This window comes from Nycticebus coucang, chromosome 5, assembly GCF_027406575.1.
Source record: "Nycticebus coucang isolate mNycCou1 chromosome 5, mNycCou1.pri, whole genome shotgun sequence".
Classification (NCBI taxonomy): domain Eukaryota; kingdom Metazoa; phylum Chordata; class Mammalia; order Primates; family Lorisidae; genus Nycticebus; species Nycticebus coucang.
The window spans coordinates 25602253-25629366 of NC_069784.1; the positions used below are offsets into that span (position 1 = coordinate 25602253).

The 27114-nt window shown below is 46.4% G+C and overlaps 1 protein-coding gene across 8 annotated transcripts in view; it reads left to right on the forward strand.

Moving 5' to 3' along the window:
* The window catches only part of SLC44A3 (solute carrier family 44 member 3), an 82987-nt gene that overhangs the window by 16724 nt on the left and 39149 nt on the right, over positions 1-27114 (forward strand). For all 8 annotated transcript variants that reach the window (XM_053592897.1, XM_053592898.1, XM_053592899.1 and 5 more), the window contains exons 7-10: positions 917-1006; positions 2686-2810; positions 9118-9304; positions 20572-20737. In XM_053592897.1, coding sequence (XP_053448872.1) covers positions 917-1006; positions 2686-2810; positions 9118-9304; positions 20572-20737 — 568 coding nt within the window. The remainder of the gene's footprint in view (positions 1-916; positions 1007-2685; positions 2811-9117; positions 9305-20571; positions 20738-27114) is intronic.

The following is a 27114-nucleotide window of genomic DNA, read 5'->3' on the forward strand; positions in this document are numbered from 1 at the left end:
AGCTCACAACAACCTCAAACTCTTGGGCTCAAGCAATCCTCTTGCCTCAGCCTCCAGAGTAGCTGGGACTATAGGCACCTGCCACAACTCCCGGCTTGGTTTTCTATTTTTAGTAGAGACAGGGTCTCAGTCTTACTCAGGCTAGTCTCGAACTCCTGAGCTTAAGCAATACACTTGCCTCAGCCTCCTAGAGTGCTAGGATTATGGGTGTGAGCCACCCCCCCAGGTCCTGATTTCTTGTTTAGGAAGAAAAATTAAAAAAAAAACAGTACTTAACAGATTCACTGAAATATTTAGAAAAAAATCCCAAGTCTAAAACCCCAAATAGTGGAAAATGAAATGCCATATTTTATATATACAGCTTACTTTATACTTACAATCATTGTAAAGGTGTTAATGTTTCATACTTAACAGCATCATAGAACATTTAAAGTTAGAGCTTTTCATAAGCCCAATACAAAGTCAAAAGACTAAAGTATGGTAAAATTTTTTAATGATTCATTTGAACTTGTAAGGAAAAAAAGGATTTGGTTATTTGGAAATAATATCTCCATTTAAAATGTTTTTTTATTAAATTTTAAGGCTTTTTAATTTTGTGAAGGCAAAAAAAATGGAAACCTAATAGACACATGTATATGTAAAAATAAAAAAATATAAAAAATAAATTTTTTTTACGTTAAAAAGAATGCCAGCACTTTCAGAGACTGGCTTCCTGTAGCTAACTGAACCTATAAGTGCTTCAGACAATGCCCTGAGTGTGTCTTGTTATTTTCATTTGGTCTTTGATAGGGGTCCCAAGATAGCTAGGGATCAGATAAAATCCTCAGTCCCCACTTTTCTGGAGGGTTTGATCATTGCCTTCTACCATGTCACCTGTACCCTTTGTGTTGTTTATATGTTTTGCTTGATTTTTCAGCCTTGTCCTTGGCCGTGATGTTTACCTTCCGATTTATCACCATCCTTCTGGTTCACATTTTCATTTCATTGCTTGTTTTGGGATTGTTGTGTAAGTATTTCTACTTGATTTCTTTTTGAGTCAATGAAAAGCCTTTCCATTAAGTATAGAGCTTAACAATTAGCATTTATTTAGCTAAATGGGGTCTCTGAGAATATCCAGTGTGATCCTTTTACATATGAGAAAGCTCAGGCCCATGAGGACAACGGTAGTTGCTTATGTTCCACAGGTAATAGCGAAGTTAATGCCCGGACTGTGTTTCTTCCACTCCACTCTGCCATCCCTGAGATGGGCTGTCTGTTGAGTGATCCTGGTATCTGTAACATTAAAAGAGAATTCCAGCACCTGTTGGGACCATTCCCAAGGATTTCTTCTGAACTTGTGCCTCACCCATTGGCATGTGGGTGCCCACAGTTGTCATGCAAAGGCTCTAATCAGCCTGAAATGGTCCAGGCCTGAGTGGAAGCAGAGTCCTGGAGACCCCGCATGTGCCCATTTTCCCCTTTTAGCTGCTGGCTTGTGAGTCCCATTGGGTTGTTAGGAAAAGGGATGAGAGGGGCAAGAGCATGCGGGGAGGGGGCTCAAGGCTGCAGCTGTTTTCCATTTAGTAGGGGACACAGCCATGTGTCACTTGATGACGGGGATACTCTCTGAGAAATGCAATCTTAGGGGATTCTGTCACTGTACAAGCAACACAGAAGTCACTCACCAAACCAAATAGATAGCACAGGCTGTGTGGCAGGGCCTGTTGCTCCTGGCTACACGCCTGTGCAGCCTGTTACTGTACTGAATCCTGCAGGCAATTGTAACACAGTGGTGAGTGTTTGTGTATCTAAACATAGAAAAGGTACAGTAAAAACACAGTATTATAATCTTATGGGGCTACCATTGTGTATGAGGCTCTTATTGACCAAAACGTCACACTGTGGGGGCATGACTGTATTTTAATTCTTTATAGCTGATATGTTTCATTCCTCTGAATAATCAGCTCTGCCCTCACGAACTTAGAGCTGTGCAGCCTTTTGTTGGAGGACAGGCACAATGACTGGTGAGAGACAGTTTTCCCATCTACGATTAGTAGAGACAACTGTGACTTTCCTATGGGTACTGTAGATACGGCATAAGGTGGTATTTCCTAAATGCAGAGTATTTGCAGTATCAGGGTCTCCTCAGAGTGAGCCTCTCTGGCTTACGTGATGCCCACAGGCCATGTATATCTGCCTGGTTTTGTAGGTTAGAAGCCAATATCCAGGCTCCCATTGGAGAGTCTATAGCAGAGCTTGCTTGAAAACCTTAGGCCTTCTATAAAGCTAGTGAATGATGCCCCATGAGCATATCAATGTACACAGCTATGATTTAATAAAAATAAATAAAAAAAAAATCAAAACCGAAAAAAAGAAAACCTTAGGCATTGGGCTCTGTCATTCCCCGGGCCACCATCTCTGTGCAGCTTCCCTCCTGCTGACACTAGACCCGAGCTGTGGGGCGGGGCACCTGTGTCTGGGGTCACTCCCTGGACTGCTGAACCCCTGCATCTGCCCCAGCCATGTCCAGCTCCTGCAGAGGGCAGTGGTTGGCTGTAGAGCCCCCCTGGGGTTTGGTCCCCACTTCCTGAACAGGGCCACCCGGTGGGCTGGCAGCGTCTGGACTTCTCCGTGCGGTTCTGCTGCCGGGGGAGGTCATCTCATGGCACGCGCGTGAGCTGAGTCCACTGCCGTTCTGTCTTCTAGTTGTCTGTGGTGTCTTATGGTGGCTGTATTATGACTATACCAACGACCTCAGCATAGAATTGGACACAGAAAGGGAAAATATGAAGTGCGTGCTAGGATTCGCGATTGTGTCTACAGTCATCACGGTAAGAGACCCCCTGCCAGCGGGGGTCAAGTAGCCAGCCTGAACACTGAAATCCAAATCATTGCATTCTAGCCCCAAACGAGAACTTATTTGTTCTTCACCTCTGAATAGGCTTTCTTTGGAATTGAGAAACCCGTACAGGCATAAATCAAAATCTGCATAAAATAGAAAAAGACATCTTAGTTTCCAAGCCATTTCTGCCATCTCCCAGACACTGGTCTGTTATCCTTGCTGTGTTACTCTTTTCAGCCCCAAGGGGCTATGAGGTGACACTGTGGATGGGCAGGGGTAGGCTTATGACAGTCCCCAGCCCTGCCTGCGAGGAGCAGCACCCCTCCTCTCTCGGGCACACAGAGCCCTTTGTCTCCAAACCCACTGGCCACTGGGTGATTTGGTTTCCAGAGCACCTGCTGCCTCCTCAGTGAACTTCCGAGTGGAGAACAGGCTAAGTCAGAATGCTGAGGCCACAGATCCCGGTTGTTAGGGGAGGGTTGAAAACCAGAAGTCACACTGAATGGGGACATGCTGGGAGAGCCAGAATCGATTCCGGGCAACCTGTGGCATCGCTGCTGGGTGTCGTGGTCGCTGAGCACGGGAGAGAGACGCAGCGGCAGCAGTGTCCACGTGCTCAGCTCAGTCCTCTCCTGGGAATCCTTCAGTTCCCGCATTTGCCACAGTTTCCCCGTTTTCTTCTTTCTGCTTTGCAGTTTCAGGTTTGTGTCCTTCACACAGAATGTGCTGGGAGAAAGGGCACCACAATGTGCCTGTTTCGCCTTGTCTCAGGCAGGGCCTGTGAGAGGCTGCAGAAGAAAAGCTACCCCAAGGCAGGCTGTGGTAGGAGCGGCAGGGTCCCTCTGTTGTCACACACTGAACCGTCCCCGACACCCAGATCCCAGGCTTGGGCGAGACCGAGGAGAGGGAGGCCGTGAGAGCAGAGAGAGGCAGTTTTCACCTGTGTCCATGAGCTCTGCAGGGAGCTCCTGCAGAGGCTGAGCTGAGCCTCCCACGGCCCACCTTGGGCCTGAGTTACTGCAGAGTGCTGGGTGCTGGGTGAGCCAGAGCCACTCCCCTTCAGGAGAGCCCCAGGTTCTTTGCCATCATCACCATTTATGTGCAGCCCCCGCTGTCCACAGGCCTCTGTACTAAGCAGTGGATCACCAAGCAGGCATAGCCACTGGGGCCTATCCCTGGGGCCTGTCCACCATGAAATTCAGCACTTCCCAGAGAGGCACCCCTAGTGTGACCTGGCAGGTGGCCCTCACTTGGTCAGCTGGGGAACTGAGTCTGGTGAAGCTGGGCTGGCCATGAGGTGAGAGGACAGTGATGTCCAGGGAAGCCCCAGCAGCCTGCCCTGCTCCACACCCCACCACTCCCACAGACCCTTGCACAGGGCCTGCATGAAGAGGGCCAGGGGGTCAGGGAGGGGAAAACCAAGCTCTGTGCCCTAGTCAGGCACCACTCCCAGCCCCAGCACTGGTCTCCAAGGGACAGAGAAGGGGCCCACTGCTCCTCTTCCCCTCCACACGCCCCTTTTCGCAACCCTGCTGCCCAGAGAAGGGAAAGAAAAGGGAAAACCAACATTAGCGGGAGAAGAAAGGGTCACCTCAGAGCCTAGTGGTAACCTAAAAAGCCCCACCCAGGGAGACCCTTGTCCACTAGCTGGACCACTTGGGTGGGGACGTGTTCCTGCCTCCTGATTCCCAGAAGCTACCTTACAAATACATTGGGACCATTGTCCTAGGAATATGGAGGCCGTCGATGAGTATTATTTATGTAATATTTAAGCAGTTTCAGTATCACTGCTAGCGAGGAATAGGGGGTGAATGGCGTCAAATGTTCACCTCAGGGTATTAGCCCAGGACAGGAAGAAACACAGCTCCTTCAAGCTTAGAAGCTTCCAGCCCAGCAGAGTGAAGTCCAGTCTTGGCCCTCGGTGGGAGTGGTCCCCGCCCAGCCCAACCCAGCCCACACAGAGCACCAGTCCCATTAGGTAACAGCCAGGATTAGAGTTAACTCATCACTTCCTCTGAGCATCCCTGCAGTGTACTTTGAGCAGAAGGGTATTATATGCACATCTATAGTAGTAAAAGCACAAACCATTCAAATGCACACATACATTAACATCCCACTTAGCAGAGAAGAGCCAAGTTTGTTTGCCTAATGATTTTATCACTTCCTTTTGTTGCAATTTTAAATAAAAAGCAAGTCCAGGGCGGCGCCTGTAGCTCAGTGAGTAGGGTGCCGGCCCCATATGCCAAGGGTGGTGGGTTCAAACCCAGCCCCGGCCAAACTGCAACAAAAAAATAGCCGGGCGTTGTGGCGGGCGCCTGTGGTCCCAGCTGCTTGGGAGGCTGAGGCAAGAGAATCGTGTAAGCCTAAGAGTTAGAGGTTGCTGTGAGCCGTGTGACACCACGGTACTCTACCCGAGGGCGGTACAGTGAGACTCTGTCTCTACAAAAAAAAAAAGCAAGTCCATTGTGGGTCTGTAATATCTTCACCTAGAGCTTCCATGATTTGGGGACTCTTCTTCCCCATAAAAATCTGAAATTAAAAGGGAAAGTCCCTCTTCCTTATTGATTGATTATTAGGCAGTGACAACACAGATGGGAGTTCTCCTCAGCTTTGCAATCGAGGGGTCTCCTCTGGGTGTCTCCCTGGGCCTCTCCAGACATCCCCTGCCAGGCACAGCCAGGAGACTTTGCTTCCAGTTCCTGCGGTGGCTTCTGCACAGTTTATGCCACTGTCCTCTGGCCATCTTTCCCCACCGTCCTCTGGCCATCTTTCCCCACTGTCCTCTGGCCATCTTTCCCCATCATCCTCTGGCCATCTTTCCCCATCGTCCTCTGGCCATCTTTCCCCACTGTCCTCTGGCCATCTTTCCCCATCGTCCTCTGGCCATCTTTCCCCTCTGTCCTCTGGCCATCTTTCCCCACTGTCCTCTGGCCATCTTTCCCCATCGTCCTCTGGCCATCTTTCCCCACTGTCCTCTGGCCATCTTTCCCCATCGTCCTCTGGCCATCTTTCCCCATCGTCCTCTGGCCATCTTTCCCCACTGTCCTCTGGCCATCTTTCCCCATCGTCCTCTGGCCATCTTTCCCCACTGTCCTCTGGCCATCTTTCCCCATCGTCCTCTGGCCATCTTTCCCCACTGTCCTCTGGCCATCTTTCCCCATCATCCTCTGGCCATCTTTCCCCACTGTCCTCTGGCCATCTTTCCCCACTGTCCTCTGGCCATCTTTCCCCATCATCCTCTGGCCATCTTTCCCCACTGTCCTCTGGCCATCTTTCCCCATCATCCTCTGGCCATCTTTCCCCATCGTCCTCTGGCCATCTTTCCCCATCATCCTCTGGCCATCTTTCCCCACTGTCCTCTGGCCATCTTTCCCCATCATCCTCTGGCCATCTTTCCCCATCGTCCTCTGGCCATCTTTCCCCATCACCCTCTGGCCATCTTTCCCCACCACCCTCTGGCCATCTTTCCCCACCGTCCTCTGGCCATCTTTCCCCACTGTCCTCTGGCCATCTTGCCCCCACCGTCCTCTGGCCATCTTGCCCCCACCGTCCTCTGGCCATCTTGCCCCACCGTCCTCTGGCCATTTTGCCCCACCGTCCTCTGGCCATCTTTCCCCATCATCCTCTGGCCATCTTTCCCCATCGTCCTCTGGCCATCTTTCCCCATCATCCTCTGGCCATCTTTCCCCATCATCCTCTGGCCATCTTTCCCCACTGTCCTCTGGCCATCTTGCCCCCACCGTCCTCTGGCCATCTTGCCCCACCGTCCTCTGGCCATCTTGCCCCCACCGTCCTCTGGCCATCTTGCCCCACCGTCCTCTGGCCATTTTGCCCCACCGTCCTCTGGCCATCTTTCCTCACTGTCCTCTAGCCATCTTTCTTCCACTTGACTGTGAGATCATTGCAGACAAGAATGCCCCATCCCAACTGAAAGAGAAAGGGCATCTCAGGTCAAGGGGACAGCACGTGGAGGGCCATAGGGGCCACAGGGTGACCTGCAGGAAGTTCCCGTGCTGATAGCCTAAGCCACAGGTACGGGGAGGGGTCATGTCAGGAAAGTCTTGATCTGTGATGATTATGAGTTTGATCTTTATTGAGAACACTGGGGAGATTTTGAGTAGGGGAATGGAAACCCTGGTTTTGCCCTTTACAAAGATCCCTTTAGCTATGGGGTGGAAGAGTATTGAGGTGAGGATGGAGCTAAAGAGGTGGTTACGAGAGTCTAGAAGAGAGAGAATGAGACTTGAGCTGTGGCACCAGCAGTGGGGACAGCCAGGAGGGGAGACACAGAATCAGAGGTGACAAGGACTGTACTCACCAGCCCCTGATGAGAGGAGATGGCCCTGCTCTCTGGGAGCTTAATCTAATGGGAAACTCAGACAAGCTGACGTTTATAGAACCTGCTAAACGTTATAATAGGGTGAGTTTGGGATAAACTGGAGGCACAGGACAGAGGATCCTAACTCACTCCTGGAGAGTCAAGAAAAAATAGGGCCACTGGAGATACAGAATGCAGGGAAAGAGGAGGCTTTAGCAGGAAGAATGACTTTTTTGTTTTTGTTTTTTTTTGAGACAGAGTCTCACTATGTAGCCCTCAGTAGAGTACCGGGGCATCATAGCTCACAGCAACCTCCAACTGTTGGGGCTAAGTGATTCTCTTGCCTCAGCCTCCGAAGTAGCTGGGACTATAGGTGCCCGCCACACATGGCTATTTTTGATACAGCTGTCATTGTTGGTTAGGTGGCCCGGGCCAGGTTCAAATCCACCAACTTAAGTGTATGTGGCTGGTGCCATAACCACTGTGCTATGGGTGCTGAGCTGGGAAGAGAATGACTTTGATGCAGGACAGAATGTGGGAGACTGGCACCTCCCAAGCCTTGTCAGGAACTGAGGTGCTTACACATCTCGCGAGGGGGGCGCTGTGGGGTTTCAATCTGAAGGTTATCAGCATCTAGGAAGGATGGTCAGACCACAGAAGAGGATCCCAAGGATCCCAACAAGCAACAGCTGAAGTAGGAGAAGAAAGGAAGATCACAGAAGCCAGAGGAGAAAGTTTTGAGAAGAGGGAATAGGGGAGTGGAATGCCACGCTGAGGTCAAGCAAGGCCTGGAATGTTTCCATGGGATTAAACACTCGGGAGGTCACAGGAAGTGACTTTAGGGAGGGTGGCTTTGGGAGAGCGTAGTCTGTGGGTGGTTCAAGAATGAGGTGGGTAACCTAAACATTTGTACCCTCATATCAATCTAAAATTTAGAAAGGGCCAGGCTCAGTGGCACACACCTGTAATCCTAGCACTCTGGGAGGCCGAGGCAGGCTGAGCTCAGGAGTTCTAGACCAGGAGTTCTACGCCTGAGCAAGAGCGAGACTCCATCTCTACTTAAAACAAGCCGGGCATTGTGGTGGGCGCCTATAGTCCCTGCTACTTGGGAGGCTGAGGCAAAAGGATTACTGGAGCCCAAGAGTTTGAGGTTGCTGTGAGCTATGACGCCATGATGGCACTCTACCTATGGTGACAGAGTGAGACTGTCTCAAAAAATAAAAATAATTAAAAATTAAATTAAAAAAGAAATTATGAGGAAAAAAAAAGCAAGAATGAGCAGGTGGGGTATGAATTGTAGATGGTGAATGGAGACAAGCCCAGAAACTTGGCTGTGAAAAGAGGGAGAGAGATGGCAGAGGCAGGGTGGGGGGGTGCAGGATTTGTTTCATTAATAAATGAGATTTGAGGTGGCGCCTGTGGCTCAAAGGAGTAGGGCATCAGCCCCGTATGCCAGAGGTGGCGGGTTCAAACCCAGTCCTGGCCAAAAACTGCAAAAAAAAAAAAAAAAAAAAAGAGAGATTTGTAGATATTTATATGCAGGAAGGGAAAAGCCCGTAGAGGGAAGGCACACAATCACTGCCTTTTCGCCTCACCCTCACACTCCCTTGCCCTCCTGTGTATCTTGGGCCCTCTGAGTGCCTCGGGCTCTGTGGGGTGGGGAAGTGAAACCCAAGGCATCTCCCTGAGCCTAGAGGGCCCTATTCTCATTTTCTCTTGCTTTCTGACCACACTGCAAGGTCCCTTGGGGAGGGACTGGGTCTTGTTCACTGAAGTATCTGTGAGATCTATCATGGGGCCAGCACACAGTAGGTGCTCAAGTAGTGTTTGGGAAATTATCTGTTCAATTATGACATAAGTAGTAAGTCACTATCTTAAAAGGGCTGTTTGCCGAGACGTCAGGAAAAGAACACTGTTTTAAGCTCTACCCGGGTCTGCATTATCTTGACATAATTTGCTCTGACCCCTCTCTCTCCAGGCAGTCCTGCTTGTCTTGATTTTTGTTCTCAGAAAGAGAATAAAATTGACAGTTGAGCTTTTCCGAGTCACAAATAAAGCCATCAGCAGTTCTCCCTTCCTGCTGTTCCAGCCACTGTGGACACTCACCATCCTCATTTTCTTCTGGGTCCTCTGGGTGGCTGTGCTGCTGAGCCTGGGGACAGCAGGTAGGTGGCAGTGGGTGTGGGTTCCATCTCCTTAGAATCATACACAGAATATTCACTATCCTGGAACCACTGGCCTGTTTCTGTAGGCACCAAACCTCTCGTGCCACCAAGGTATCTGATGACAACAGTGACGGTGCTGGGGCTCTGTCATGGAGGAAGGCAAGAAGGGCTTTTTCCTCTGTCGTGTTGGCTTTAAAGAAAGCTGGGTTTGTATGTCATGAGAGAATAAATTCAGCAAGAACTGAAAGCTTTAGGACAAAGTACAATATGAACAAAAGCCAATAGAAAGAATATTATCAAATGTCACCAAGTATAAATTTTACCCAAGATAATTTGCCAACCCCTGTCAGATCAGTGGGTGATAAAGAAGAACCCAGGAAAGATGCTATTAAAAATCTGTTGTGCCCAGCAGCGCCAGCTGAAGTTTGAAGCAAGTGGGTAGAGGGGCCCACATTGCTTTGTTCCTGAAAAGATAGTGCTATCTCCTCCAGCCTCCTGTGGCATCTAAATAGTGATTTTCCACCAGGGGTGGAATTCCTTAATCAGCTTTGGTACTTAATTAAAACACAAATACCTGAGCCCTATCCTCAGAGATTCTGATTCTCTTGGTTTGGGATGAGACCAACTATTTATGTCTTCTAAAGCCCCATAGCAGAGCAACCATATTCTAAAGCAATGCTATGCAAAGTGCTGTCTGGCACCAGATAAGGAGCTTGTGCCAGAAGGCACATCCCTCCATTCCTTCCTTCATGGAGAATGTCTTGCTATGGGGTGGAGGGGGGGTGTGAATGTCAGCTAGAGGAAGCAGTGTGCCCACTGGGACAGGCTGCTTGCATTCTGGCATGAGCTCCTAAGTCATTGCAGAGCAGTAACCAGAAAGGTTAGGCCCCCTGAGGGGCACTGTTCCAGATCTTTTCTTTCCTTTGACACCCTGGGTAGAGTCCTATAGCATCATCACTCACAGCAACCTCAAACTCTTGGCTTTTGGTCTCAAGTGATCCTCCTCCATGGGCTTCCTGAACGGCTGGGACTACAGGCACCTGCCGTGATGCCCGGCTACTTTTTCTATTTTTAGTAGAGATGGGATCTTGCTCTTGCTCAGGTTGGTCTCAAACCCCTGAGTGCTAGGATTGCAGGCGCGAGCCACCACACCTGGCCTGTTTCAGATCTTTTCTAACTCCTCTGTTTGATTTGATTGAGGCCCAAATTCATATTTGGATGTGAGGACTAAAGAGTAAGCTGCTTTCTGAGACTGTTACCAGGCAGATAAGAGCCACGGCAGATGTCACATTGACAAGGCTGTGCAGTTTCTTCATGCCTTATCAAGCTTGCTTTGTCCTTCTTGGCTTTATTCATACACGTAAGAACAACTGCAACATAGTAGATTGTTAGCAAACTTGGTTTCCTTCCCACGCCTCTGGAATTCACCATGTCCAGATACTCGGCCGGCCCCTGGACACCCTATTTCCACCTTCAGAGATACCACAGGGGAAGTCTCTTCTACTGGGATCTCTGGATGCTCACTGGGGGTCTGCAATGAACTTCTGATAATTATCTAAGGAAGAACCTTGGTCAAACACAGGGCTATAATCGGTTCACATGAGGTTTGTCTAGAAGTAAAAGTAAACTCAGAACAGCAGTGGCTTAAACACCACGTGCCAGGTACTTTCTCTCTCCTGTAGATGAGATCCGTGAGAAGGAGATCCAGGCTAGTGTCAGGGCCCAGGAAAAGCTTCTCCTTCACCCTCTAAAGATGCTGAAAAATTAGCTTACAAAGGCAGATTAATTGGAGAAAAGGCATACAAATTTTATTAACAAGGACACAGAAGCCTTCAGAATAAAGACCCAAAGATACAGGGGAAATTATCCATTCTTATGGTTGTGGTTAACAAGGTATGGACAGCCACATAGAAATATGATTGGACAGGCCAGGCACAGTGGCTCACCCTTGTAATCCTAGCACTCTGGGAGGCCGAGGCAGGACAATCCCTTGAGCTCAGGAGTTCGAGACCAGGAGCATGAGTGAGACTCAGTCTGCACCAAAAATAGAAAAATTAGTCTGACATTGTGGTGGGCGCCTATAGTCCCAGCTACTCAGGAGGCTGAGGCAGGAGGATCACTTGAGCCCAAGAGTGAGTTTGCTGTGAGCTATGATGTGACAGCACTCTACCCAAGGTGACAGAATGAGACTCTGCCTAAAAAAAGAAAAAGGCATGAACTTAGGTTGATTGTTTTTGCCCAGATGAGCTATTTCTCTAGTGACTATAATCAGTCTATTAGTTAGGTAACAAATTCTTTTTGAGGGATTTTTCCAGCAGAATATATCAAGGCTTTCCCAGCAATGACATTTTTGTTGTTGTAGTTTTTTTTTTTTGGTGGGGGGGTTGAGACAGAGTCTCACTATGTTGCCCTCAGTAGAGTGCTGTGGCATCACAGCTCACAGCAACCTCAAACTCTTTTTTTTTTTTTAACCTTTTTTTTTTTGGTTTTTGGCCGGGGCTAGGTTTGAACCTGCCACCTCTGGCATGTGGGACCGGCGCCCTGCTCCTTGAGCCACAGGCACCGCCCAGCAACCTCAAACTCTTGGGCTCAAGCAAGTCTCTTGCCTCAGCCTCCCAAGTAGCTGGGACTACCAAGTAGCTGGGACTACAGGCACTTGCCACAATGCTCAACTATTTGTTTGTTTGTTTAGCAGGCTGGGGCGGGGTTTGAACCCTCCAGCCCTGGTGTATGTGGCTGGCATATTAGTCCATTGGGACTTATTTGCTACCAGCAACAGGACAGTGACTGCCAAAATCCAGTGGGATAAGGTGGCACCGGTAGTCACATTAGGAATCCAGCAGGTGCTACTGATGCGTTAGAAAGAACCCGGATGATCCAGATCTTCTCTTTTCTTTGGATGTGAGGACTAACGAGGGATGATGCCATAGCACTCTACCCAAGGTCATGAGGGGTCTGGAAGCCCCCAGTCTGAACAGGGGGAGAGGCCCATTTGGCAGGAGCCGAGGGCTTCCCTGGAGTAGTCGCAGAGCTGTACACAGCGTACATGGGGCACTTGGGATAGACACAGGGCCAGGCTGAGAAAGGAGCAGCAGGGTCACTCAGAGGGTTTCATGGGTTTCCCATCAGATGACCTGAGAACCTGGCCGCTCTGGCCTCCCTTGTCCACTAATCCTCTGTGCTTCCCTCTTTGCCATGTGTGCAACATAAAAGTGACCTGAGGCTGCCTCATAAGAATGTTAGGAGGCTGAGACGGGACGAGACCTTCCTATGTGTTTCCTGTATTAGGAATTAGTGTTTATTAAGGACCGTCTAGTACTACCGTCAGCTCTGTGGTTTATTCTCTGCTCTGCTTAGCATATTTGAGAACACTGTTTAAAAGAAAACTGTCTCTTTTTTTCTAAGTTATCAGAGATCTAGAAAATAATTGAAGTTATTTCAGAGAAGTCCGCTAGCAGCCCAGCCCTGCCCCAGGAACAGAGGGAAAGGAGGTTGCACAAGATAGATTTGAAACGGCCCCTGCATTTCAGAAGCTCCTGGTCTGTTTAGGAAGGTGTAGGGGAAAGTAGTCTCCATGACATCTTCACACCTTGCCTCTGCCACCATCTTCCTCTAGAACCCCCTCCCCTGCCCAACTCCTACCCCAAAACTTCTTTTGAAACTGGTCATTCTTTAAGACTGGTTTCAAGTATTATATTTCTTAAAAATCTCCTATACATTTCTCTGCCCTACTTAGATATGGCTTCTTCACTTTTTCCTTACATAGTTTATGTTCTTTATTCTTTTAACAAAAATTTTATGTTGAGACAGAGTCTCTTTCTGTCACCCAAGCTGGAGTGCCATGGCCTTAGCCTAACTCACAGGAGCCTCATGAGTTCAAGCGATCCTCCTGCCTCAGCCTCCTGGGTAGCTGGGATTACAGGCACCTAGCATGATGCCCAGCTAATTTTTCTGTTTTTAGAAGAGACGGGGTTTCTCTCTTGCTCAGGCTGGTCTCAAACTACTCAGCTCAAGCAATCCTTCCGCCTTGGCCTCTGAGAGTGCTGGGATTACAGATGTGAGCTACCGCACCTGGCTTCTTTCAACAAATGTCGGTTGCATGCCTTACAGCGTTGTGTGCCTACTGTGTGCTACGGTGAGCAAGACGGCTGCCCAGTCTCTAGGTCCTTCCATCCAGTGGTGGGGAGAGAGGCAGGGAGTGAGTGTGTTATTTGTCCACTGGTGAGAAACGCTGTGATGAACAATAAAGCAAGATGGCCGGGCACGGTACAAGATGGCCAAGCACGGTGGCTCACGGTGGCTCACGGTGCCTGTAATCCCAGCACTCTGGGAGGCTCAGGCGGGGGCATTGACTGAGCTCAGGAGTTCGAAACTAGCCTTAGCAAAGGGAGGCCCCATCTCTAAAAGTAGCCAGGCATTATGGCGGGTGACTGTAGTCCCAGCTGCTTGGGAGGCTGAGGCAAGAGAATCACTGGAACCCAAGAGTTTGAGGTTGCTGTGAGCTGTGACGCTATGGCACTCTACCAAGGGCGACATAGTGAGACTCTGTCTCAAGAAAAAATAAATAAATAAAGCAAGATGTGTTGTCATTCCACAAGAGTAGGAACAAGAGGGTGGGGACTCGATGTCCTTTTCTCTCTGTGTCCCTTAGCCCAGTGTCCCCAGGTGAATGGGTTTAGTAAGGGTCTGCTGCCTTGACAAGTAATCTTACGTCAGTGTCATGAGTATTAAATGTACACATGTGGAGAACTCAGTGAGGTGTAGGCTCTCTGTCAGTGAGAATTTCCTCTTTTTCTCTAGTCCTCATGCTGCCAGAGCAGAAGTTGAAGCTAGAGGGAGATACCAGAGTGCCAGAGGTCCGGGGGACTGGCAGGACCCTTGTGCCAGTCTGCTGGAAGAGGCCAAGTACACAGAATGTGCTAGAAAGTAGAGCCCTTCCATGTTGGGCCTGTTTCCTTTACAGAATTATCCCAACCAGCTGGGCTGCCTTCCGTAAGGAATTGCCATTTGCAATGATCATTATACCACCTTAGTCTTTTGAAACAATTTAAACTTTGCTAATAACATCCAGATTTACAGCAAGCTGCACAATGATTTCCTCCAGATTATTCTGATGTTCTCTTGGGAGATCTCTAAAAAGTTGTCTCCAAATCTCTTTGATAGAATATACATATTGCTTGAAGAAGATATGTTCATTCATTCATTCAACAGACATTTATTGAGTATTTACTGTGAGTCAGACCCTATTAAAGATGCTGGAGATACAGTTTTATTTCCAGTGTGGAAGGTGGAGAGAGACAGGCATTAAATAAAGTAAGTAGGTGAATTTTATAGTACTTTAAAAGTTGGTAAGTGGGTCAGTGCCCGTAGGTCAGTGGGAAGGGCACCAGCCACATACACCGAGGCTGGCGGGTTCGAACCCAGCCTGGGCCTGCTAAATAACAATGACAACTGCAACAACAACAAAAAAAATAGCAGGCATTGTGGTGTGGTGGATGCCAGTAGTTCCAGCTGCTTTGGAGACCGAGGCAAGAGAATCGCTTAAGCCCAAGACTTTGAGGTTACTGTGAGCTGTGACACCACAGCACTCTCCCAAGGGCAACATAGTAAGACTCTGTCTTAAAAAAAAAAAAGTTGGTAAGTGGTATGGAGAAAAGTAAAGCATAAAAGAGGAATAGGAAATTCATAGAGGGCAAGGGTGCAATTTTAAATTTGGTGATAGAGAGGTACCCCATTGAGAAGGTGATGCTTGAGCAAAGATTTGAAGGTGGGCAGAGCCATGAAACTATCTAAAGGAAGGGGAGCTGTCCCAGAGAGAGAGACCTGTCAGAGGCCAGGGTTCCAGGGCACAGCAAGGAAGCCCACTCAGGTAGATTGGAGGGTTGGGGGTAACAGGATTCAGAGAGGGCACGGGGTCAGATTTGGAGCCCTGCTGGCCTTTATAAGAACTTTGGCTGCCAGCCTGAGATGGGAAGTCCTTACAGGGTTTTAAGCAGAATCAGAACTTGACTAACTTACATTTTAATAACAGTGATCCGGGGAAGAAGCTATGGTGGCCTGGTACAGGGCTGTAATGGTGGAAATGGCATGGCATCGGATCCTGTGTCTGTTCTGAAAACAGCTAACAGGATTTCCTGGGGATATGAAAGAGAGAGGAGCTGGAGGTGACCCTGAGGGGTTTTGGCCCAAGTAACTAGAAGATGAGCTTGTCATAAACTAAATGGGGCAAGAGTTTGAGTGGAGCATTTTAGGCGAGAGCAGAAATTACTTTTAAGTGGTTTTAATTGAGATGTCTTTTAGACAGTCAGATGGAGATGTGAAGTAAGCAGTTAGCTGTGTGTGTCTTAAGTTGGGGGTGGGGGGGACGTCCCAGCTAGAGGTCTGCATTTGGGAATTTGGGAGCATATTAATAGTGTTTAAAACCTTGAGATTAGAGTGAGTGTAGACAGAGAAGGGAAGGAATCTAAGGACCATGGTTTAAGGCACTTCAATGTTGAGATGCCCTGGACAGAAGGAAGAACAAGCAAAGAAACTGAGAGGGAGTGGCCAGTGGCAGGGAGGAGTGCGGAGTGTGGCCCCTGGAATCCAGGCAAAGGGTTCCTTGGACATAAGAATGGTCCAGTGTAGCAAATGCTGCTGGTAAATAAGGTGAGAACTAAGGATTCACTACTAAATTTAGCAACCCAAGGTGGAGCAAAGAAGGGCTCACCTAGGGAGTAGGTTAAGAGAAAGTGGGAGGAATAGAATTGGAAAGAGCCAGTACAGACCATCTCAAGGAATTTGGCTGTAAAAAGAAACAGAGAAAAGGGGAGGAGCTGGAGGAGTAAGAGTCCAGAGTAGTTTTCTTAAAATGGGAGATGGTTAGGAAAGATTCATTAGAGAGGAATATTTTGATGAAGAGATACCTTCAAGTAGGTGAGGAAGGGTGGGATCTAATAGAGGGGGTGTCCTTGGGATCATGGACCACTAATCATATTAAAGGAAGGGGCTCAGATTTCAGACATGGTTGATAGCAGGTAGGTGTGGGGTGTAGGCACCTAGCAGAGGTTTTCTGATTAGTTTTCTAAGAGAAGGAGAAAGTAAGGTCATTGGCTAAGAGTGAGGATGAGAAAGAAACTCTTAGAGATTTAGGAAGAAATTGTAAAATAATTGTCCCAAAGAAGGGAAAATAAATAGACTAACATGGGAACATGTGAGTTCCTGAGACCTACTCAGATGGTATCTTCTTTCTTTCTTTGTTTTGCCTCTTTTGTTTTTCTTCCAATAGCTAATGTCCAGCATAATGCCAACACGCAGTGGATGGGAGACTAAGTTAATTTCAGAAATGTAATCATAGCCACCTGTATCATTTATAGCTGACCCCGTATGACCAGCTTACACATTGCTATGCTTACTCGTAACAGCTACATGTGTGGTGTTTAGAGCCAGGAGACATGATGAGCCTGTCACTAAGGGTGTCAGAAGTAGGTATTATTATCCTCTGCTTACAGGTGAGGAAACAGATTTATATATTTTTTTAGACATTGTCTAAAAAATTTGTGGCCCCTGTGGGTGTCACAGCTCACAGCAACCTCAAACTCCTGGACTTAAGTGATTCTCTTGTCTCAGCCTCCCAAGTAGCTGGGACTACAGGTATCCGCCACAACGTGTGGCTATTTTTTTTTTAAGGGGAGGGGGTCTCGCTCTTGCTCAGGCTGGTCTAGAACTCATGAGCTCAAGCAACCACCCGCCTCTGTTTCCCAGAGTGCTAGGATTACAGGCATGAACCACCGTGCCCAGCTGAAACAGATTTTTAAAAAGGTCCCACGACTTGCCTGAACTTGTTCAGACATTAGGGGACAGTGCAGAGAGGTGACTCTTAGCCTGTGTGACTCAATGCCCGGGCCTGTACTCGCTGTCCCAAGTTTGCCTCTTCACTCTATTCATCTTTACCGTGAGAGAGCTGTGGCCCAAATTGCTTGCCACATGTGTAACAACTGAGCCTGGAACCAGGTCTTCTCCCAATTCAGCGCCCTTTCCTCCCCGCATCCTCCAAGATCCATCGTATCTTGGGATCTATCTATAGCCCAGTTCCCAGTGATGCCATGGTGGTAGCTGTCGTGTGCAGTCACTAGTATCCAGGCCACCGGTGGCGTCGGGAGGGGATCTTGCTTGCAGTGACACAGTCTTCCAGCAGAGGGCACTCGCGTGCGTGTGGCGCATCCGCCCCGCCCACAGGCTCTGTGACCCACAGAGGCTTTTGCTTCTGTTTCCAGGCTTTTGTCCTCATTCAGCAGCAGTTCTCAAGCAGTCTCCCAAGTGGCTGTTTGCCCCCCAGGTGGCATTTGGCCATGTCCAGAGACACGTTGGGTTGTCACAGCTGGAGGAGGGAAGAGAAGCCAGGCGTACTGCTGACATCCCCTAGTTTTGGGGACCATCCCCTACCCCAACAAAATGTCAGTTGGTGTGTTGAGAGGGTGAGAAATCCTGCCCTGAGCCTCAGAAACAAATAGAAGATGGCTTTGATATGAACCTTCAGAATGATAGTGTCATCAGCCACAAATAACTTAGGGGTTCTGCTTCTTTGGGGAATCTCGAAGGCTCTAAGGGCTCATCAGGTCTAAGTGAGACGTCTCTGACCATTCCCACCCCTGCGGTGAGCTGGCAGGTGTGCGAAATGTGCCCTGCCCCGGCAGGGAGGCCAAGGCCGTATGCTTGTTCCCTGGCCCAAGCACTTGGCTACCCCAAAGTGGTCTCTGAGTCCATTGATCACAGGAAACATGCGTTCTCTTTGGGAGGGGGCCGCCTCCTTTGGAACTGGGAACGTTTTCAGAAACACTCCTATTTTGGAAAAGCCTGGGCATTTAATCTATGCCTTACCTGAAACAGAGATTGCCTCCAACCTAAAATGAGCCTAGTGCTTGATAAAATATTAACTTCTCTCCGTAAGACAAGCTGTTCCACTGTTTCTTACAGTGTGACTCCTGTTCAGTGGGACACTGAGCGTGAGGAATTGAGACCGGCCTTAATCTGTGGAATCAGTTCTGCTCCGCAGCATAACCATCCTCTCCACTTTCCTTCTCACGCACCATGTTGTGATGTCTAAAGACAAGTGAATTGTGAACCTAAAGTCAATTTATAGCTCTGACAGGAAATACGAAACGTTTTTAAATGTTCAAGTTGTAGTTTGCACTAAAGACCAAAGTTCTCATCTTCTTCACCGACAGTAGTTGATTTAAAATCCATGGTGGGAAGACATCTAGAAATCAAATGCAGCCACAGAGCTGGGATTTGGATTTACCGGAGTCTGCAGGGCTAACCCAAGGGCCTCTCTAGATGAGGGAAAGGAAAGCTGGGGTTAACCACACAGATGGCTGAACATTTTGAGGGCTCCCTTGCTGGCTACAGTTGAATGCAGTACTGTATTCTTGCCATTCAATAATAATAATAATCATTATTTCTGAAAGAGCTTGGGAAATTTCACCCTAAAACATGACTCCTTGGTATTAAGAGTATTTTGAATTAAAGGTGCTTAGAAATCAACAGGCTTCATTATAATCTAGTTGTTTGTACCCTCACGTTAATCTGAAATAAAAAAATTAAAATAAAAAAAGAAATCAAAAGGCTTTCCCTCTTTCTTCATAAAAAACAGACCCATCAACAAGAACGATCAACTTTTCCTCCCTGTTATTTCAATATGTTGCAGGAAAAAAGATCAAGAATACACCTAAACCTGACCCAAAGCATTTTAAATATAATGTCTCCCCCTCAGTTTGTTTTTGTTTTTGTTTTCTGTTTGTTTGAGGCAGAGTCTCACTCTGTTGCCCAGGCTAGGGTACTCTGGTGTCAGCCTAGCTCACAGCACCTTTAGACTGATGGTTCAAGTAATTTTCCTGTCTCAGCCTCCTGAGTAGCTGGGACTCAGGTGCCCACCACAATGTCAGACTAATTTTTCTATTTTTAGTAGAGAGTATGTCTTTCTTTTGCTTAGGCTAGTCTCAAACTCCTGAGCTCAGGCAGCGCCTGTGGCTCAAAGGGATAGGGCGCCAGCCCCATATGCCAGAGGTGGTGGGTTCAAACCCAGCCCCGGCCAAAAACTGCAAAAAAAAACAACTCCTGATCTCAAGGGATCCCCCCCCACCTTGGCCTCCCAGAGGTAACATTACAGGTGTTGGCCACCTCAGATTAATTTTATTTCCAAAGAGAATTATTTACAAGTCAATCTGTTTCCCCCACCATTCATTCATTCTCCCAAATATCTCTTCACACTTCCTTATAATCATTTATTGCCCCTAAACAGAGTTATGTACATTCCTCATCTATCCTTCCCCTCTAAAATGACAGTAAATAACTTTCTGGATCTCATCGGGATATTGGGTAATCACTCTGTGTAGCTCCCTGTACACACAGTAAATAAATCTCTCTTGTTAATCTACATTATTGTGGGTTGATCTTTCAGCAAACCTTCTAGAGTGAAGGGGAAGTTCCCCATCACTCCATACCACTGATGGGCTAATAATTCTATGGGCTAGGTGTTGTACCAAGTATTTTCCAGGTAACTTCATTCCATGCTCAAACTACTACTAGGAAAAAGGTACTCTAAGCAATGTTGCTAAAACTCCTAGAGGCCAAATAACTTGCCCCTGACTATGCACAAAGGGGTAAAGCTCAGATCTGAACCTAGAAAGGTTAACACAGAGGCCCAGTAGACATTTCAATGTGCTAGAAGAGGTTCCCCTTGAAATGAAATCCGAACCAGATCCCTTTGGGAAAACAAAGACCCTTGCCTCCTTCTTTTTTATAAAGTTGAAGTGTTTGGTGAAGTAAGGTTCTATTACATGGTTCTAATGGCTTTGTGTGGTTTCATCAATGTAACAAGGTTGGTTTGCATCACAAAGGGATGTAGTGGAGTCCAATGTGTTCTGGTTTATGTTCTCCTTCCACTAATCATGAGCAATGAAACTTCAAAAAAATGTACTTAACTCTTCCAAACATGTTTCCATATATGCAAAGAGGGATGAACCCTTGAGTATATGTCAAGTGTCATGGGAATTGCCTACCAATAATCATCACTGTAATTATCATTGTTGATATTATTTAGAAGTTAAATATGTGTCCTCAATTTTTAGTTTTTGCTATGGAGATTTTAAATCATGATAGGTGCACCACACTTTACTGTGCTTCATGTAATACCAAAGGCCAAGCATAAAGAATTGTGACCTGTTGAATCATCTTCCATGCTTAGGAAAACAGTGACGATAAAGCATGTTTATGCTTTTAAACTTTAGGAGCTGCCCAGGTTATTGAAGGTGGCCAAGTGGAATATAAGCCTCTTTGGGGCATTCGGTGTATGTGGTGGTACCATTTAATTGGCCTCATCTGGACAAGCGAATTCATCTTGGCATGCCAGCAAATGACTATAGCGGGGGCAGTTGTGACTTGTTATTTCAACAGGTATGTCTAGTGTTTTTCTCCTGTTAGTTTGTCTATGTAATTTTCTACATGCTTCATATTGTGTAACTCAAAAGATAAGAGGTCTGATGATTAAGTTTGCCAAATTGCCACCATGTACTTACATTGGCAGCACTGTGCAAACAACTCAGTAAGGTTTCATAACCTTAGTATATCAGTATCTCACAGCTGTGTTCATGTCAACATGTGGTGGTGTCTTGCTGAGTGGTGTTCATTATTGTTGTTGTGTATTTTCATTTATAATTTTAAGTTATGTCAGACCTTGAATTAGAGCAAAGAACAAACATAAAATTTCTTATTACACTTGGCAAGAATGGAAGTGAAAGCAGGTACATTTTAGTTCAAGTTTATGGAGATAATGCCATGAAGAAAACAGCAGTGTACAAATGGACTAAGCATTTTTCTGAGGGGAGAGAAAGTATCACTGATGAAAAGAGGTCAAGACAGCCAGTAACAAGCAGAACTGACAAAAACATTGCAAAAATTTGTTAAATTGTGCATCCAAATCATTGGCTGACTGTGAGAAGCATAGCAGAGTAAGTGAACATCAATAGAGAAACAGCTAGAAAATTTTAACTGAAGATCTTGGCATGAGAGAGGTGTTTGTACAAATGGTCCTGAAGAAGCGCACCACAGGAGCAAAAAAGAGCCAAGGTTTTCCAAGACCTTTGGAGAGACAAGACAATGTTTTGGGTCATGTTATCATTTGTAGTAAAACATGAAGGTACCAATATTACCCTGAAACAAAATGCCAAAGCACACAATGGAAGTCAGCCAGTTCTCCATGACCAAAAAATTTCTGCCACTCCAAATCAAGAGTCCAATGAATGTTGCTAATCTTTTTTGACATCAGAGGGATTAGTCATTATAAATTTGTACCAACTGGACAAACAGTTAACCAAGTTTACTCTTCAGAAGGTCTGAAAAGGCTATGTGACAACTACCTGAACTTTTCACTAATAACTCATGACTCTTGCATCACACCAATGCACCCACTCACACTGCACTATCTGTGAGGGAGTTTTTAGCCAGCAAACAAATAATTGTATAGGAACACCCTCCTTACTCACCTCATCAGGACCCTAGTGACTTTTTCTTTACCTAAAGATAAAGGAAATATTGAAAGAAAGACATTTTGGTGGCATTCAGGATATCAAGGATAATATGATGACAGTTCTAATGGCCATTCCAGAAAAAGAGTTCCACAGTGGATTTGAAGTGTGGACTAGGTGCTGGTGTTGGTACATAACTTCCCAAGGGAGCACTCCAAAGGTGATATTCACATAACAATATTCAGCAGTAAAGTATGTAGCACTTTTCTAGGAGGAATTTGAAAGCTTAATTGTCAGATCTTCATATTTGAAACTTTTAACCTGACCCCTTAAAAGAGATTGGTGAGAGTAAAAGATTAAGCTAAACATTGGGCTAATTGCTCATGTGGTGGTAGAAAGAAATGTTATACCTTAAATCTGTCACATTTCCAAGCTCTTTTGCTTTAGGCTAGAAAATTTAGAAAGAAGCTGAACAGGGAAGTACTTAGAATTGAAAGATTAAAAGAAAGAGTTGAATTCCCCTGTAAATATCCATTCTTAATGGCTTCAGATGAAAAAAAAATTACTGGTCTAATTTGAATTCACTTCAGTAAATTCTACGAACCTCACTTTGTCCTCTGTAAAATCAGGAGAATGTTTGCTTAGAAAGTAATTTTAAATCCTAAAGAATTGTATGTAACTATAAAATATAATTTATGCCCATTTAAGTAAATACTAGTGAACATTAATTACTTCCTTTCTTGCGTCTATGTTTATACCTCATTACCTCATGAAAATAATTGAAGACATTACCCACCAGGACACGTGAGCCCTTTACCTCTTTTGTGTGTGTGGCTCTCCAGGGGGCAGTGTGGAGACCCTGGGAGCCAGAGGAACAGGGCCAGGACAATGACAGGGCTGGACTCAGAACAGGAAGTTTACTCCTGAGAGGCTGAACCTCTAATCTCTCAGACCAAATGAATAGGTAAACATGAGTTTTTGTGGGGTAGGACAGTCAGCCGTGGCTGATTCATGCCATTGTAGTGATCTCCTGATGATAAAAAGGACTGTGAGTTTTTAATGGAGGGGTGCCCTTGGGAACCTCCATCATTAGAGACTCTGGAGGACTCAGAGGGGCTGTGAGTGGCACTGAGAGCCTCCAGGCAGCTGGAGGAGGGGGTGTGTGCTGCTCGCTCCTGAGTGGGGAAGCAGAGAACATTCTGACCAAATTGGCCAGCAGGTAACGTTCGTCTGACAGAGTAGTTCTGTGTTATGTTAGAACAACAAAACCCAAGCATTTTCAGGGAGGGCTTTTACTCTGGACTTCCAGTGAAGTGTGTGCATTTATCTCCTAATCCCTTCCCTCTCTTCGACCCCTCAAAAAAATCAACTAAGAGGGCTCAGCGCCTGTGGCTCAAGCAACTAAGGCGCCAGCCACATACACCTGAGCTGGCAGGTTCGAATCCAGCCCAGGCCCGCCAAACAACAAAAAAATCAACAAAGTATGAAAAAAGCATAAACACACACAGACAGTGAGAGACAGAGAGGCAATGGCAGCAGGTAAGAAACATCACCAGTGGCACAGCTATGGAGAGGATGGGTGAGCAGGGGCTCCGAGCAGCCAGGGAGGGCTGAAGAAGCCCATCTGTGTGTGTTGGCCAAGCATGGAGCTGCAAATAATATGCGGGCTGCATGGAGCCTCAGAATCCCAGGGAGGCTCAGGAATTCGAGTGTAAAATGTATTTCTGAGGAGTGGCTGAAAGTCTTCTGAAGGAGCACTTAGACGCCCAGATCCTGTCCTCTACACCAGCAGACGATGGGAGCTTTGCATCCTGGAGAGATAACCCAGAGAGGGTCTGGACTTGGGCTATCTGGCACAGCTGAGGCCGGGGGTGAGCTCCATACTTAACACAGGGGGAATAAGTGGAAATCTAAATACTGAATAGTGAAGATCCCCACCCCCACCCCCCAGTGTCCCACATTCCATGGCTCAGCTTTTAAAATGTTGGCAGCCATGGGCGGCGCCTGTGGCTCAGCAGGTAGGGCGCCGGTCCCATATGCCAGAGGTGGTGGGTTCAAACCCAGCCCCGGCCAAAAAAAAAAAAAAACCACAAAACAAAAAAAAAAATGTTGGCAGCCATGTCGATATTCCCTAGGAGGAGGTTTGAGGATTCTTCTCTGCAGAAACTAACTCAAAGGAAAGACCTACAGAGAGTGCCATGTGGGGGCCTCCAATAAAATAGGTTTTCTGGGCCAGGCATGGTGGCTCATACCTGTAATCCCAGCACTTGGGAGGCCGAGGCGGGTGGATTGCCTGAGCTCACAGGTTCGAGACCAGCCTGAGCCACAAGCGAGACCTCATCTCTAAAAAAAATAGCTGGGTGTTGTGGCGGGTGCCTGTAGTCCCAGCTCCTTGGGAGGCTGAGGCAAGAGAATTGCTTGAGTCTAAGAGTTTGAGGTTGCTGGAAGCTGTGACACCACAGCATTCTACTGAGGGAGACCAAGTGAGACTCTGTCTCAAAAAAAAAAAAGAATAAATGGGTTCCTTACTCCGCAGGAAACACTGAAACTCATCAGGCAACAAGCAATAAGTGCCCCTCACACAGAGCTTCCAAGTCATCTTTAGAGCCTCACTTTTGAATATAATATAAAGTGATTATTAAACTTATGAAGAAAGCCTTAAAATAAAAGGAAGAGGTCAAAATGAGCAAAACAAACCAAAGGAATTTAGGGAAAACAGGGACAATGCGGGTTGCAGAACTACAAAACAAAATCAGAAAACTAATATGGAGTGAACAAAGAAATATTGCCTCCATAAACTATGACCCCACCAAAAGAAAAGAATAATGAGTCAATAAGAAAGACCCCTTAGCAATTAAAAATACGATTTCAGGCCAAGAGCAGTGCCTCATGCCTGTAATCCTAACACTTTGGGAGGCCCTAGGGAGGTGGATTGCTTACGCTCAAGAGTTCAAGACCAGCCTATGCAATAGCAAGACCCTGTCTCTACTAAAAATAGAAAACTAGCCAGGTGTTGTGGTGGGCACCTGTAGTTCCAGCTACTTGGGAGGCTGAGGCAAGAGGATTCCTTAAGCCCAAGACTTTGAGGTTGCTCTGAGCTATGATGACGCCGTGGCACTCTACCCATGGCAACATAGTGAGACTCTGTCTCAAAAAATAAAAAAAGAGAGAGATTGCAAAAGTGAAAATTTTCTATTGAGGGATTAAAATATAAAGTTGAAGAACTCTTTGAGAAGACAAAGTAAAAGTCCAAAAAGATGGAAAATGGAGAAAAAGGATAAAATGTTAGAGGATAAATTTAGACGACACAACGTCTGACTTACATGAGGTACAGAAATAGAAAGAAAAGGAAATTGTCAAAGGAAAATTTCCCAGGGCTGGAGTAAAGAGAAGATCCCAGAAGCTTCTCAAGGGAAAAGAAAGATCACAGGCAAAGGATTAAGAACCACATGGGATCTGACTTTCACCAGCAACTCTGAACCAAGGAAAGAGTGGAGCAAAGCTATAAAATTCCATTGAAAGATTATTTCCAAACTCAAATTCTATACCTATGCCTCCTACCAGTCAAGGGTAAAGAAAAATAAAGTCATGCTCAGGCACACAAAGACCCAAGAGGATTCCCTTCCCCCATCCTTTCTAGGAAGCATATTTCCCATTGAAACTAATGAGTAAGCCAGGGAAGAAAACATGAGTTTCAGAAAACAGGCTCCAGCACAGAAAAAAAGAGAAGGGAATTCCCAGGAGGGTAGCTCTTCAGCAGAGATAGAGAACATCCAGTCCAGAGTGGAACCAGAGGACAGTGGGTTCCAGGAGAGACATCACCCAAAAGAAAATGAAACCAAGAGAGAGGACCAGGTGTGCTTGACAGGTCAAGAGAAGACTCACACCTTGATGAAGCATTCAGTGAAGCCCATGAAAATACAAGCAACTAAAAAGTGTGAAACAATTAACTTCAGGAAAACCCAAACCTTGTACAGGACTGGATATAAAATTGGAATATGCTACTTGGATCAGTTCACAGGGATATCGCACAGAATAGAGTTTACAGTGCGATGTACCAAAAGGCTAAACACGAAGCATTAACTAAAAACTTCATTATAATTATGCTGAGAGGAAGAGAAGATGGGAAAATGAAAGTATCTTTGGGGAGGGGAAGGATTTAGGTTTTGTAAGAAAATAAAAACATAATCTTCCATGGTAGAAAGGTCAGTAGGAATATCTGAAGCTGAAAAAGCAAGAAACAGCAGTAAGAACATATAATTTTGAAGTGTGGAGGCGAGTGCCAGAATAAACAGCTAAAATGTTATCTCTAGGGAGAGGGAATTAGGGAGGGGGCAAGGAAACTGCTATTTTTCCTAGTAAGCCTAGCAGGGCTATTTAGCTTTTTAAGATTGTTTGCATATTAATTTGATTTAAAACATTTTTTAAAATAAAAAGCATGATGATTTATTTTTAGCATGACTAGTTCATTTATTAAAGAGCTCTGGTTTCTTTTTGGTTTTCTGCCTCATTTTGGAGCCCCAGGGCTTTTCCTTATCTCCCAGTTCACAATTCCTGGTGCCATCTTCCAGCTGCCTGTGCTGGGAGGTGATTAAACACAGCCGGAGTGCGTTCATCTTCATCGTTCATTGAGGCTCTAAGAAGGCTGAAGAGTTCAGACAAAGACCATCAGTGCCAGGACATAGGCAATCTGTAAAATTTACCTTTTACAACCATTTACTGGAAGAGAGGTCAACTGAGAGCTGTAAAGATGCTACAAGAAGGAGCTAGAACTGTTCAAGGTGGAGAAGGGACACTGGGGCATGACTTCATCACTTTCAAATACACAGAAGATGGTTTCCAGCTGTTCTGGATCTAAGGAAGAAGCGAGAAAATGGATTCATCGCAGAGACAGAGGAATTTAGATGGAGACGGATGAACTTCCTAACCCTAATGAGTTACCCAGGGCAGGTAAAGAATCCTGTTCTTTATAATAAACACAGTTTCCATGTTCTGGAGAATTGGAAAGAATCTTACAGCGTCCTTGGCCCTCCCTACTTCATCTTGGAGAGATTTTTTTTTTTTTTTAGGCAAAGTCTCACTTTGTCACCCTTGGTAGATTGCTGTGGCGTCACAGTGCACAGCAACCTCAAACTCTTAGGCTTAAGTGATTCTCTGGCCTCAGCCTCCCAAGTAGCTGGGGCTACAGGGGCCCACCATAGTACCCAGCTATTTTTTTTTAGAGATGATGTCTCCTTCTGGCTCAGGCTGGTCTCAAACTCACGAGCTCAGGCAATCCACCTCCTTGGCCCTCCAGAGTGCTAGGAT